The sequence below is a fragment of the Pyrgilauda ruficollis genome, unplaced genomic scaffold, assembly GCF_017590135.1.
Source record: "Pyrgilauda ruficollis isolate IOZ18807 unplaced genomic scaffold, ASM1759013v1 scaffold148, whole genome shotgun sequence".
Lineage (NCBI taxonomy): Eukaryota > Metazoa > Chordata > Aves > Passeriformes > Passeridae > Pyrgilauda > Pyrgilauda ruficollis.
Genome location: NW_024513432.1, coordinates 691,983 through 705,516, shown reverse-complemented (window position 1 = coordinate 705,516; position 13,534 = coordinate 691,983). Strand labels below are relative to the sequence as shown.

Sequence of the window (13,534 nt, the reverse complement as noted above, 5' to 3'; positions counted from 1 at the left end):
GGACAGCGGCGGGAACGAGCCCCGGTCACCTCTCACGTGTCCCCGCGCCGAGGGACCCCGTGGCCGGTGTCCCACCCCCGTGGCCGGCGTCCCACCCCCCCTGCAGGTGTCTCCGCCCCCGTTATCCCCTCCCCCGGTGTCCCCATCGCAGGTGTCCCCTTGCCACGTGTGCCCTTGCCACTTGTTCCCATCTCAAGGGACTCAATGGCCGCTGTCCCCACCCTCCCCAAGTGTCCCCATCCCAGGTGAACCAACTCCAGGAGACCCCGATAGCGGCCAGCCCAGGTGTCCCCACGCCAGATGTCTCCACCCCTGATGTCCCCAAGCCAAGGGACCCAAAGCCAGGTGTGCCCTCGCCAAGTATCGCCACTTCAAGTGTCCCTTTGCCAGATGTCCCCACCCCAGGTGTTCCCGTGCCACCAGAGCCCCTCAGGGTGCCAGGTGTCCCCCAGCCCCTGCGGGTGCTCAGGCCAGGGGACAGAGCGCCGTGGGCGACCCCCGTGGGTGGCCTCGGGGGGCGAGGAAAGGGGACACGGCGGGTGTGGGGTGGCACGGGCAGGGGCACCGCCTTGTCCCGGGGGAATTCGTGGGGGAAGTGGGATGGGAACCCTCGGGGGGCCGGGTGCGCGGGGGGGCTGAGCGGGGTGGGTGCGCTGGGCTGTGCGGGTCCCACGGATGGGGTGCCACCCTGTGCCCCCCAGCCCTGTGCCCCCCTCCCTCGGCCGGTCCCAGCTCCCGGGGGGGTTAAGAAGGTGCCGAGGCGGCGGCGGGGGAGTCGCCTCCGGTAACCGGGTGTTTATTGGGGCCGCGGGGTACAGCCCGCGGGCGGCCGCATGCATGGCCGCTGGGGGGGGGGGGGCCCCCGCCCCCCCCCCCCCCAGGGGCTCCCGCCGCCCCCTGCCCTATTTACAGCCTGCCACCCCCTGGGGACCTGCCATCCCCCGGGGATCCGCCACTCCCCCGCGACACGCCACCCCGTGTGGCTGCCGGGCAGGGGTGGCACCGAAAGGGCACCCTTTGCCAGCAGAGAGTGGGTTCGGTGGGGACCCCCCCGCGGTGCCCCCCCACCCCGGCTGTGCTTTCCAGGAGGGGGTGCCGGGGGGGGGGGGAAGGATGGGCAACCCCCAGGCTGGCACTGGGAAAGGGCTGACCCCAGACTGGGGGTGGGAGTGTGCCCCATCCCCAGATAACGCCACATTCGGGGGGCCCCCAGCCCCCCGCACCAAAATGTTCACCAGGTTCCATCACCACAACCAGTGCATCCCCGGCCGGGTGTCCCCAGGGGGCTGGCAGCACCCAAAAGACCCCCCGGGTGCCACTGCGGGCTGGGGGGGCACAGCCCGGTGCCCGTGTCCGTGTGTCCATCCTGCTGCCCCCCAGGGATGCCCCTCCCCGGATGCTGCTCCAGCCCGGGGAGGGGACGCGGTGGATGGCACATGGGACAACACAGCCGGAGCGCGGGGCACTGCCCCACGCCAGCCGGGCACACCCCCAAACCCTCTCCGGGGGCACCCAGGGGGTGCCCGTGCCCCCCTCACCCATGCCGCACCTCACCCCCTGCCCGCAGCTCCTGCCCGGCCACCCCTCCGTGTCCCCAGGGAGCTGGGGCCCCCATCGGTGTCCTGGCGAGGGGGACGCACACAGGGTGGGACCCTATTTTCCCGAGGGAGTCCGCTCCACGCCGTAGCGCAGGAGGTGCTGCAGGTCCGTGAGCGGCCGCGGGGTGCCCGGTGCCCGCGCTGCCCGGGCCGCCGTCCCGTGCCGCCCGTAGCCGCCCGCCGCCGCCTCGCCGCTGTTGAACGTGTGGTTCCTCTTGAGGTGGGCGCCGGGGCGGCCCGTGCCGTTGTTGGCGTTGAAGTTCAGCTGCTCGGGGTGCCAGGGCGGCCCCTCGGTAAAGTCTCCCCCCTCCCCGCTGGGCGCCGAGACCACCCGCCGGCGCTCGGGGCTGGGGTGCGGCGTCCCCCCGAAGTCGCCGTAGGAGCTGCGGGGCGGGCGGCGGGCGCCGGCGGGTGGGTGCTGCCGGGTGCGGGGACCCTCCTGGGGGTCTCGAGCCCAATGCCCGTCCCCTGAGGAGTCGCTGAGTTCGGCCTCCAGCTCCTGGTCCACCAAGATGGCGTGGCAGGAGAGGGGGATGCCCCGCGGCGGGCGGCCGGAGCCGCCGTGCCCCCGCCCGGCGCCCGCGGGGCCGGAGCCGCCAGGGTCCCGCAAAGCCGCGTTGATGATGTTGTGACTCTGCTCCCAGGTGCAGTTTTGGAGGGCTCCGGGGCAGCGTTTCTGCTGCAGCGGGGTCTGCTCCGGCGTGGGCAGCACCCCCGAGTCCAGGTCGTGTTGGGTGACCTTGGCCAGCTCCTTGGGCCACCCGTTGGGCATCAGCGGGGCCAGCAAGGCGCCGCGAGCCCGCCGCTCGCCCAGGCGGCTGACGCTCACCACCGACTCACTGTGCGCCAGGATCGTCTCCTTGTCCTTGCGCCGCGCCAGCTCCTTGCGGTCCCGGTGCCCGATGAACCAGCACACGCTGAAACCGGAGATCACGGCGCCGATGACGAAGGCGGCGACGGAGGAGATCACCAGGAGGTTCACCGACACCAGCCCGTCCGGCTCGTCCACGAAGCTCTCCGTCACCAGCCCTGGGGTTGGGGAGGCGTCAGGGCACCTGCGGGTGCCGCCACCACGTCCCCGAGCCTGGTCCCGGCCCCGCACTCACCCTCGCACTCGCCCAGGTGGGATGTGCTGCCGCCGGCGATGTCCTGCTCGAAGGCCGCCCTGGGGTACAAATTGGGGGGTCAGTGGGTGCCAAATGGCCTGGCAGAGTCTCCCAGTCCCCGTCAGCCAGCAGTGAGTTTGCCGGGGCTCAGCAGTTGGGGCTGCAGGAGCCGGGGCTCTCTGGGGACACCGCTGTCCCCTGCATGTCCCCAGGCCTGGCAGCGTTACCTGGGGCTGGGCTCCAGGAAGATGCAGGAGCCCTCGGCTGTCCAGCCACAGTAGGGATCCCGGCTCCCGAGGCAGTTCCTGGCAGGGAGCAGAGACGTCAGGGTCAGCCCCGATGGGGGCACACAACACCCCGGCCCCCGCAAGGGACTCTGTCCCCGCCCCGTGCTGTGCCTCAGTTTCCCCAGCCATGCTCCCAGCCGTGCAGAGCCCTGTCCAGCACAGGGGGAATTCCTGGGATGTGAGGTGATGTGAGCCCCCACCGGCGAGCCCTGCCCAGCCCCAGGCACTCACTTCATGCAGCCCGAGTGCTGCTGGCAGCGAGCCACGGGCACCCTGGCCACGCACGGGGGGAAGGCCAGCAGCAGGGACCCCGCAGCCTTGTCCAGCTCCAGCCCCAGGAGCCGCCGCTCGTCCTCCGTGTCCCGGCCACACCTGGGGACAGGGCAGAGCTCATCAAAGCCCCAGCCCTGGGCCACAGGGCCCTCCACAGAGCCTGGCCCACTCCAGAGGAGATTCTCTCATCCATTCCCCCCAGCCTTGCATTCCTCTCATCCATCCATCCATCCATCCATCCATCATCCATCCATCCATCCATCCATCATCCATCCATCCATCCATCCATCCATCCATCCATCCCTCCATCCATCCATCCATCATCCATCCATCCATCCATCCATCATCCATCCATCCATCCATCCATCCATCCATCCATCATCCATCCATCCATCCATCCATCCATCCATCCATCCATCCATCCACCCACCCCTTTTTCTGCCCCCTCTCCTTCCCCTGGCACGCTGGCACTCACCTCCCGGGCTGGTAGGTCTCAAACTCCTCCAGGAAGACGCTCTGGCTGCCGGGGGCGGCGGGCGCGGGGCTGCTGGTGGCGTTGGGCAGGATGAGGAACTTGAGCACGGTGCCGGTGCTGGAGCCCAGGAACACCACGGTGTGGTTGCCCCACGGCCCCGCTGCGTTGTCCACCACGATCTTACGGAGCTGGTACCTGCGTGGGGGAGGGAGCAGGGTTGGGGTGTGGGGGAATCCAGGGGTCCCCAGGGAGGGGAAAGGGTGAGGCACCCAGCCCCACATCCCCATCCCCATCTCCACGTCCCCATCCCCAGCCCTGTGTCCCCAGCTCCAGCCCCACATCCCTATCCCCATTCCCTCCCTCCATCCCCAGGTCCCTGTCCCCATTCCTGTCCCTGTCCCCATTCCTGTCCCTGACCCCATTCCACATCCCTGTCCCCATTCCTGTCCCTGTCCCCATCCCTGCTCACGCCCCAGCTGCCCTGCCGGCGGGAGGCTGCGGCCCAAGAGCACGGCTTGATTAATTCCCCATCAAGCAGCAATTAAGGCAGATTTAATTAGGACGAGACAATCTTGACTGGTCAACACTTCAAGAACTCTGAGATATTTTAATACCTTTGTCTAACTATACTACTTTAAAACAAGTACCTGAAACATACATGATGATTCTACTGAGAAGAACTCACGCAATAGTTTCACTGGTGGCTCCAGCAAACAGATAGCATACAAAAGATTGTCTGTAAATAGTGAGACTGTGCACAATGCTCAGTGCTGTGCAGCAGCTGCTATTCACAACAGATGCGCTGCTGCTGTGCCGCAGTATGCCATTCCTCACTGAAATTCCAGCCCCTTGCAGAGCTCCTCCTGGCAAGGGTCCTGAAGCAAAGCTCTTCTTTGAAGGCCCTTTAGAAGAGAATTACATGAAAGCCCCTGTACATTCCGAGTTGTTTGGGTTTTATAATTGGAAACAACTAGTTTTGCAGCAATCATTTCTCTCTTTGCATACAACTTGCTGGATTTCAAAAAGCACTCCTTGTTTTTAGAGAAGCCCTTTGGCTGGTGATCTTCAAACTTTTTTTGGTGAGGAGATCAAAAAATTCTGTTTATTTGAAAATGCTTTACCTCCCAGTATAATAATTTGTTCATTTTTTCAGAGCCTAACCCTGTTCCTTGTGTGTCCATACAGTTGTAAGTCCATACAGTAAGTGGATCATTAACTTTTTCGTTACAAGTAAAACTAATAACCTGAAATCCCTGCAGCAGCAGTACTTTTACCAAGGTCTTCAAGACTTGTTTCACCAATGTTGGAGCATCACTAACTTCAGAAAAGCTCCTAATTTGTGCCACAGTAAGTCGCAGCAACACTCAACCTAGCGACTATGAAAAATTTACTATCCATGAAGGGCTGGATTTCTCTATTTCTCCATGGATACTCGCATTTGGTATTGACACTGTGCTTACAATGGGTTAACTTATTACCTGCAGAATGGATAAAATATTTCAGGCTCTGAGCTAGCAGGAAAAATAGCTACTCAAGAAAGGAGAATTTGCAGTGTGTTGTCAGAAAGCGTTTGTCATGATTTTTGGCCAGGAGAGGTGGAAAGGGCTTTGCTGAATTACAAGGACACATTGGACACTCACCTGAACAGTGGCCAAGAGCCAGTGCCTTTAGAACAGCGCAGCAACCACAAGCCTGAGCTCTCTCTTGGGGGGGATCAGCAATGCCAAGGCTGCAGTCCCAATGCTGGGCAGCATCTAGTAACAGAGGTGGGCACAGAAGTGCCCTGCTATCCTGTCCTCCTGGTGGGATAAAAGGGCACTTGTGATTCACCCTGGCTTTGCACAAGTGTTAGGAGGCACACACCCCCACTCACACCCTCCCAGCATGAACATCCATCCATCCATCCATCCATCCATCCATCATCCATCCATCCATCCATCCATCCATCCATCCATCCATCCATCCATCCATCCATCCATCCATCCATCCATCCATCCATCCATCCATCCATCCATCCATCCATCCATCCATCCATCCATCCATCCACCCACCCCTTTTTCTGCCCCCTCTCCTTCCCCTGGCACGCTGGCACTCACCTCCCGGGCTGGTAGGTCTCAAACTCCTCCAGGAAGACGCTCTGGCTGCCGGGGGCGGCGGGCGCGGGGCTGCTGGTGGCGTTGGGCAGGATGAGGAACTTGAGCACGGTGCCGGTGCTGGAGCCCAGGAACACCACGGTGTGGTTGCCCCACGGCCCCGCTGCGTTGTCCACCACGATCTTACGGAGCTGGTACCTGCGTGGGGGAGGGAGCAGGGTTGGGGTGTGGGGGAATCCAGGGGTCCCCAGGGAGGGGAAAGGGTGAGGCACCCAGCCCCACATCCCCATCCCCATCTCCACGTCCCCATCCCCAGCCCTGTGTCCCCAGCTCCAGCCCCACATCCCTATCCCCATTCCCTCCCTCCATCCCCAGGTCCCTGTCCCCATTCCTGTCCCTGTCCCCATTCCTGTCCCTGACCCCATTCCACATCCCTGTCCCCATTCCTGTCCCTGTCCCCATCCCTGCTCACGCCCCAGCTGCCCTGCCGGCGGGAGGCTGCGGCCCAAGAGCACGGCTTGATTAATTCCCCATCAAGCAGCAATTAAGGCAGATTTAATTAGGACGAGACAATCTTGACTGCAAAGTGTATGAGATTTATCAGCTCTCCCAGCACTCCCAGTGCTGGCACAAGTGGAAAGGCAGCACAGGGAGCTCTGGCCAGCACCTCCCAGCCCCTTCCAGCCCTCCCAGTGCCCCCCAGTGTCCCCAAGCCCCCCGGACACCCACCGGGTCATGGTGCGGAGGATCCAGGGGGCGTTGCCCAGGGCCGGCACCGCCTCGTCCATCAGCGGATGCGTCTTGACGAAGTTGAGGATCTCGTCGGGGAAGGCGCTGGAGGAGTTGTAGCGCATCCCCGGGGACGCGCAGCACCCGGGCCTGCGGCCGCGGCACAGCTCAGTGGGGCTGTCCCCAGCCTGTCCCCAGCCCCGCTGGTACTGGCCGTGGTTATCATCACCCCTGTCCCCATCCCTGTCCCCATCCCTGTCCCTTCCCAGCGGGTACAGGCCGTGGCTGCCACTGTCCCTGTCCCCAGCCCTGTTCCTTTCCCCAGTCCCACCGCTGTCCCTGCCACTAACAGTCCTTGCCAGCTCTGTCCCCCTCGCTGTCCCTCACCGTGGCTTTGGCACCATGTCCTCCGGCACAGGTGTCCAGATGGACTCGGGTGACTTCTGCTCCCGGAACCGTCCCTCGAAGACGGCGGCCACCTGGGTCATGTCGAAGGCGCAGACGGCGGAGCCGGGGATGCTGCGGGGACACAGCTCAGGGGTGAGCAGGGGAGGCCCCAGGGAGTGCGAGGGGCCCTGCAGGTCCCAAACGGAAATGAATCCCCCCCATTTCCCGTCCAGGACCCACTGGACCCATCCCAGACCCCATCCCAGATCCCACTCAGGATCCAGCTCGGATTCCAGCCAGATCCCAGCTGGCACCCGGCTCGGATCCCGCTGAGCCCGGGCAGCCTGGGCAGGGCACACGAGGCTCTGACCTGTTGGTGGGCGTGGAGAACACGGCCAGGACCACGGGGCGCCCGTCCAGCTCCAGGATGTCCGTCACGGCTTGGATGACGTTGAAGTAGAAGTGGGAATCGCCCGGCACGGAGCAGTTGAGCCGGGCCTTGAGGAAGGACGTCCACTGCTTCTCCAGCACCCGCTGCGAGCCCCCCATGTCGTTCTTGCACACCCGGGCCACCCGTGACACCACCACCTGCAGGGAGGACACCTGTCACCACCCAAAATGGCCATCCCTGTGTCCCTGTCCCCACCCTGGGTGCCCCTGTGGGCATCCCAGAATGGTTTGGGTTGGAAGGGAGCTGTGGGATCATCCAGTGTCAAGGGAAATGTAGGTTGGACATTAGAAGAAGATTTTTACAGGAAGGGTGATAAAGTTCTGGAATGTGTCCCACCTTCTCCAGGTAGTTGAACTCCATGGCGATCTCGCGGAAGAAGAAGTAGACGTGGCTCCTCCATTCCACAGCGTGCACGAAGTAGGGCTCTGCGGGGACAGCGGGGTCAGGGATGGCCCGGGGTGGGGTCACAGGGGACACGTGCCATGTCCTGGCACAGCCCAGGGTGGGGACACACCTTTGAACCACTTGGAGTCGTGTTTGACGGTGCGCAGGGTCGGGCTGTCCCCGAGGCTGCGGTAGATGACGGCGTCGATGGCCAGGAAATCCGTCACCGTGGCGGTGAAGAGCATCCCCCCTGCACGGGACAAGGTGTCAGCGGGGCTGGGGACACGGTGCCCGCTGTGACACTGGCAGTGCCACCACTGACCTGTGAACAGGGCCACGTTGGCGTGCTTGGGGTCGTAGGGACAGCGGGCCATGCCGCTGATGTTGTCCCCGATGGGCTCCAGCGTGTCCATCTAGAGCGGGTGACAGGGGACGTGAGGCCACACCCGGGCACGGGGGGCACCGGGGTCCCCATCCTGAGCGGGGCTCTGGCTGCAGTTGGCACAGACAGGGCTGAAGGTGTTGGTGCTGCAGACCCTTCCCACAGGTGCCCCTTTCTGCCTTCACCCCAAAACCCTTCCCATGGTGTCCCCTCCTCCCCTTACCCCAAAACCCTTCCCATGGTGTCCCCTCCTGTCTTCACCCCAAACCCTTCCCATGGTGTCCCCTCCTCCCCTGACCCCCAACCCTTCCCATGGTGTCCCCTCCTCCCCTGACCCCAAGCCCCCTCCCACAGGGGTCCCACCCCGGGGGCTCACGCTGTAGTTGGCGCAGACGGGGTTGAAGGCGTTGGTGCCACAGACGAAGAGGAGGCTCTCGTTCCTCACCAGCAGCACCTTGATGAAATTTCGGCACTCTGCCTGTGCCGGGAGAGGGGACAGTCACCCTCAGCACCCCAAAACCCCCCTCACCTCATCCCTGCCCACCCAGGCTCTCATCACTGCCAGGGGATGGCTTGGGGGGGCTGTTCTCACCCCAAAACTGCACTTACGGGAGCCGGGAATGGGATTCTGGCCCCCAATAATTAATTACAAATCAATTCAGCCGAGCGGCCAATAAATCACTGATACAACCGCTGGGAGGGAGTGGGGCGGTGACACCGGGGAGGGGACAGGTGTGACACGGCCACAGAGGGTGCTGGGGGTGCCCACGGGGGGCAGATCCCGCAGGCTGTACCTCGTGCTTGCCCTTCATCCGGCAGATGCTGATGTCGTGCTGGTTCGAGCGCCACGTCAGTTTCTGGGGGGGAAAAACCAGTGTGGGGACAGGGACAAGCCAACAGCACCCCAGTGAGACCCCCCCCGAGGCCTCCCAGAGCTTCCTGAGACCCCCCAGCACCCCTGGGACCCCCGGAACCCCCCAGCACCCCTGGCACCCCCAGCACTTACCCGGTGGTAGCGCATCTCAGCGGCCCCGCTGGGCTCCAGGCTGACCCGATAGACATTGTCCCTGGGGAGGGGGACACGGGTGTCACCACCCCCCCGCTGGGATGTGCCCCCCAGCGCTGGGGGTACAGGATCCACCCCCACACCCCCCCCCCGGGAAGGTTTGGGGTGCTGGGGTGGACAATGAACCTCACCAGGGCAGTGCTGGTGCCAGTGCCCCCCTCAGTGCCCCCTGGCAGATTTGGGGTGCCCGGGCAGGCAGTGGGGCCCTCCCCAGCAAAGAGGAGTGGGGCGGGTGTGGGGTGCCCACCCCGGGGCAGGGGGTGCAGACCTGTCCCCGATGAAGAGGGTCCTGTTGACCTTGAGGATGCGCTGGATGTTGAGGCGCTGGCTGCCCCCCCCCTCGGGCCCCCCCGGCCGGGCGGTGCCGTGCCCCACGAACACGGGGTAGTGCTTCACATCTGGGGGGGCACGGGGGTCACACGGCTGCCCTCCCTCCTGCCATCAGCCCAAAATCCCACCCCGTGGGTGCCCCCCCCACCTGCCTTGACCCCAAAGCACCCCAAAACCCCAAAACTCCTTCCAGAGGTACCCCCAAAAGTAACCCAGAGCCCAGCCCTGCCCATGTGTGGTCCCGCCCTATCCTACCCCAAACCCTCCCCTGCGTGCCCCCTTCTCCCTTCACCCCAACGCCCCCAACCCCCCTTCCCTTTCCGTGCCAACCGTACCCCCCGTGCCCCGGGGCAGCGCCCCGACCCCCCCAGCCCCGGGTGGGCACTCACAGTCCGGGGGGGCCACGGCGATGGGGCCGGGCTCCTCGGGGAAGGTGCCCCTCGCCGTCCTCTCGGCCGCCAGCAGCAGCAGCAGCAGCAGGGGGACGCGGGGTGGCGGTGCCATGGTGGCCCCGGGCCCGGCTGGGCACCCACCGCACCTGCGGGCACGGGCAGGGCTGGCAGGGGCAGCACGCACCGGGAACCCCCCCCGGAGCACCCCAAAGCCTCAGGTGTCGCCGGGCATTGGGGCCATGCCGGTGGTTTGTCACAGGGGAAGGCGCTGTTGGTGGCATGGGGACACGGGGACAGGAGGATGAGGACACACGGACAGAGACACGAGGGGACATGGGGACAAGAGGGGAGCCAGAGAGGCTCTGCCCCCTCCCAAAACGCCACCGGGGTGTCTTGGAAAATCTCCAGGGACACTTCAGAGTGTCACAGCACCCCCCACCCAGACAGCCCCAGTGCCACCGCCACTGTCCCCTCACCACGCTGGGCCACCGTCCCCAGCCTGTGGCTCGTCCCCGAGGGGCCGGGCTGGGTAATTAGCAGCCGGGCAGGGAATTAATTGATCATTAATTCCATGGGAGCCGGAGCGATCGAAGCGGCGCCCTCCGCCCCCGCGGGGACAGGGATGGTGACATTGTGCGGGGCCGGGCGGTGCCAGCGGGGGGGCGCGTCCCCAGCCCCTCCGCGGTGTCACCGGCCCCGCGTGAGACCCGCCGCTGTCCCCAGCCCCGTCCCCTTCCCGTGTCACAGCCCCTGGGCAGGAGGTGACCCCAGCGGGACCCGACCCTGGTGTCACAGCCCCTGGGGACATGTGACCCCGTCCTCGGGGTGTCACCACCCCTGGGACACTAAACCACGTCCCCACCATCTCAGGGACATCCAAACCTGTCCCCACAGTGCCACAGCTCCCAGAGACGCCCAGCTGTCCCCACCGTGTCCCCAACAAACGGGAAATGAGCTGTTCCTGCCCGCTTTGTCACACAGCGGCACCCGAAAGCCACCAAGGGACAGAGGCAGAGAGGGAGGGGGACCCCAAAAAGCCACCCCAGGGCTGGGGGTCCATCGGCCGCTGAGAATCCGGCCGTGCCGGGGGGCTCGGGGGCCGGGGGGGCCGTGGGGCAGCCTCGGGCTCCTGGAACCCCGAGCGGGGCTCCGGTGTCACCGTCCCCAGCCTGGCGGTGACAGCGAGCGGGCGCGGGGTAAGCGGAGCCTCCGGCGCCATAAATGCCAGCGATTGTGCGGGAAAAGAAAAGGCAGCGGGAAGAGGGGGGCGCGGGGAGGAGGGGGCACGGCGGGGGGACAGGGGGGTGTGCCGGGGGTGAGGGGGGGTCTCCACTCGGGTATCTCCGACACGGAGCGGGCGAGCAGCTTCGGGCGTGTCCCTCGTCCCTGTCCCTGCTCCGTGCCTCAGTTTCCCCACCGCAGAGCACGCTCAGCCCTCACCCCGACACACAAAGCTTTGGGGGGCGGGGGGAGCTGCTTGACTCCCCCCTCCCCCAGCATCTCCGCGACCCCCGGCACCGGGGAATTGGGCAGGAGCGGGGGGCAGCCCCGGGGCTCCCCCTCTTGCTGCGATCCCAGCGGCTCTGAGCACAGCGGGACAGCTGATCCCACCGAGGGGTGTCCCTGCCGGGGGGGGGGGCACTCTGCCCCCCCTCCCCGGGGGGGGGGAGCCCTTCCCCTGCCATCTGCCCCCCCCCAGCGCTGCGCTCTGCCCACCTGAGCTGCTCCGGCCGCCTCCGCCGCTGCCCTGTGTCACCGCTGTCCCCTCCGCTGCCAGGGGGGTCCCGCACGCGCGGGTCCCGTGCCCGGGGGTGCCACCCCCCCCTCGGGGACGCCCCGGCGGCGCTGGGGGCTCAGCTGTCACGTCAAACCCCCCGCGACCCCCGGGGGAGGGGGCCCGTGCCCCCCGCCCGCGCCAGGTGGGAAGGTAGGGCTGATGTCACCGTAACCGGAGCCACCAACCCCCCCCACCCCGGCAGCTGTCACCGCAGCCGGGGACCCGGGGGGGGCACCCCTGGGACCCCCCGAGCGGCACCCCACGGGAAAGCCACCGGTGAGACCCCCCCCCGGACACAGAGTGGGGACAGGGGGACAGCGGGGACAGGGGGACAGTCCCCCCCGGGCCCCCCAGCCTCGTAAAGCCCTTAGGAGGAAAGAGGGGGGCACGGGGAGGGGGGGGGAACACACCGGGAATGGGGGGGACATCAAGAAGGGAGGGACAGCAGGGAAGGGGGACACGCCCTGGGAAAGGGGGGGACACTGAGCGGGGACACTGGAGAATGGGGGGACATTGGGAAGGGGGGGACACACAGGGGTGGGGGTGGCAAAGGCAGGGGACACCAACAACGAAATCCCTGAAAATGCGACTTTTTGGGACTCCCCTCCCCGGCACAATCCCGATATCCGCGTCCCCCCCCATCGGTCTCATGCCGGATTTTGGGTTTTTTTTCGTTCAGAAGGCGCCCCACATCAAAAAGAAATCAGTAATTAGACATGCTAATGAGGCCTTTACACCCCACCCCCCCCCCCACATGCTCCAGTCCCCCAAAATGTGGCCCCCGGTTCTTGCTCAGTGGGGTCACCCAGCGCCACCCCCATTGCCACAGAGGGTTTGGGGGGTCACCAGCAGTGCCCCCCCAAGTGCCACGGCCCCCCCAACCCCAGCTGCTGCCGCCGGGGCTGGGGGGGCTGAGCCCCCCCCCCCCGGGTTTCCGTTCCGGGGCCGGTTCAGATGGCAGAGCCAGGAAGCAGCTGTCCCCACGGCAGGGACGGAGCAAATGTCACCCCGGCCACCTGGCACGGCTCGCTGGCCGTGTCCCTGTCCCTGTCCCTGCCGCCGGTCCCCCCCTTCCCGAGCTCCCGGGGGGCGCCGGCAGCCCCCCCAGAGCTGCGCGTGGCCCAGAGAACGGGGGAACCCCAGCACCGGAGGGGTCCCCGCGTGGTGACAGGGATGGGGGGTCACCGGCGCGGCGGGGGGGGGACACAGCAGCCACCATTTACCTTGGCGCTTCCACGGCCCCGCCGGCGGCTCAAATGTCCCCCCGGGCCTCCCGCTCCGGTTACCGGCTCCGTTTACAGCTGCCGTTTATAGCCCCGGTCCCTGTCCCTCGTCCCTTTTCCCTGTCCCCTCCCCATCGCCCACCGGGTGGGGACACAGGAGTCCGAGCCCCCCAGGACACCGCAGCGACCCCGACACGGGCACCGGGGGTGGTGGGGACCCCGCGGTCACCTTGGGTGGCTTTGTCACCCACCGTGGGTGCCCAGAGGTGGCCCCAGTTGCTGGGGGTGCCCCCGGGTGCCACCCATGGGTGCCCCGACACGTCCCCTCCGGCACGCCGCCGGTGCTGGTGGCCGGCCAGAGCCGCATGGTGATTTGCATATTAAATCCAGGCTCATCTGCATATTAAGAACGGTTTCCTAGCGAGGAGGATCGCGCGTCACGCCGAAATAAAACCCGGGAGGGGGGGGACAGAGGGGGTGGCAGACGGAGCGCTATGTCCCCCCCCTCAATTCACAGCCCTTGTCCCCTGCTGTCCCCCCAGCTCACAGCCTTTGTCCCCTTGTCCCCCCCCCGGGTCCTC

General features: G+C 66.0%; 1 protein-coding gene across 1 annotated transcript; it reads right to left on the bottom strand.

The window, feature by feature from the left end:
* Positions 1–886: 886 nt before the first annotated feature.
* Positions 887–12,874, bottom strand: SEMA6B (semaphorin 6B). Its single transcript, XM_041460708.1, has 17 exons — positions 11,670–12,874; positions 9,951–10,099; positions 9,500–9,629; positions 9,172–9,232; positions 8,960–9,022; positions 8,542–8,643; positions 8,106–8,196; positions 7,914–8,033; positions 7,736–7,824; positions 7,319–7,536; positions 6,949–7,080; positions 6,562–6,711; positions 5,836–6,030; positions 3,223–3,363; positions 2,932–3,009; positions 2,705–2,763; positions 887–2,627 (listed from the first exon to the last, which is right to left on the bottom strand). Exons 2-17 carry the CDS (start codon positions 10,063–10,065, stop codon positions 1,654–1,656), a joined length of 2,718 nt encoding a protein of 905 aa, XP_041316642.1. The 5' UTR covers positions 10,066–10,099; positions 11,670–12,874; the 3' UTR covers positions 887–1,653.
* Between the last annotated feature and the right edge of the window lie 660 nt (positions 12,875–13,534).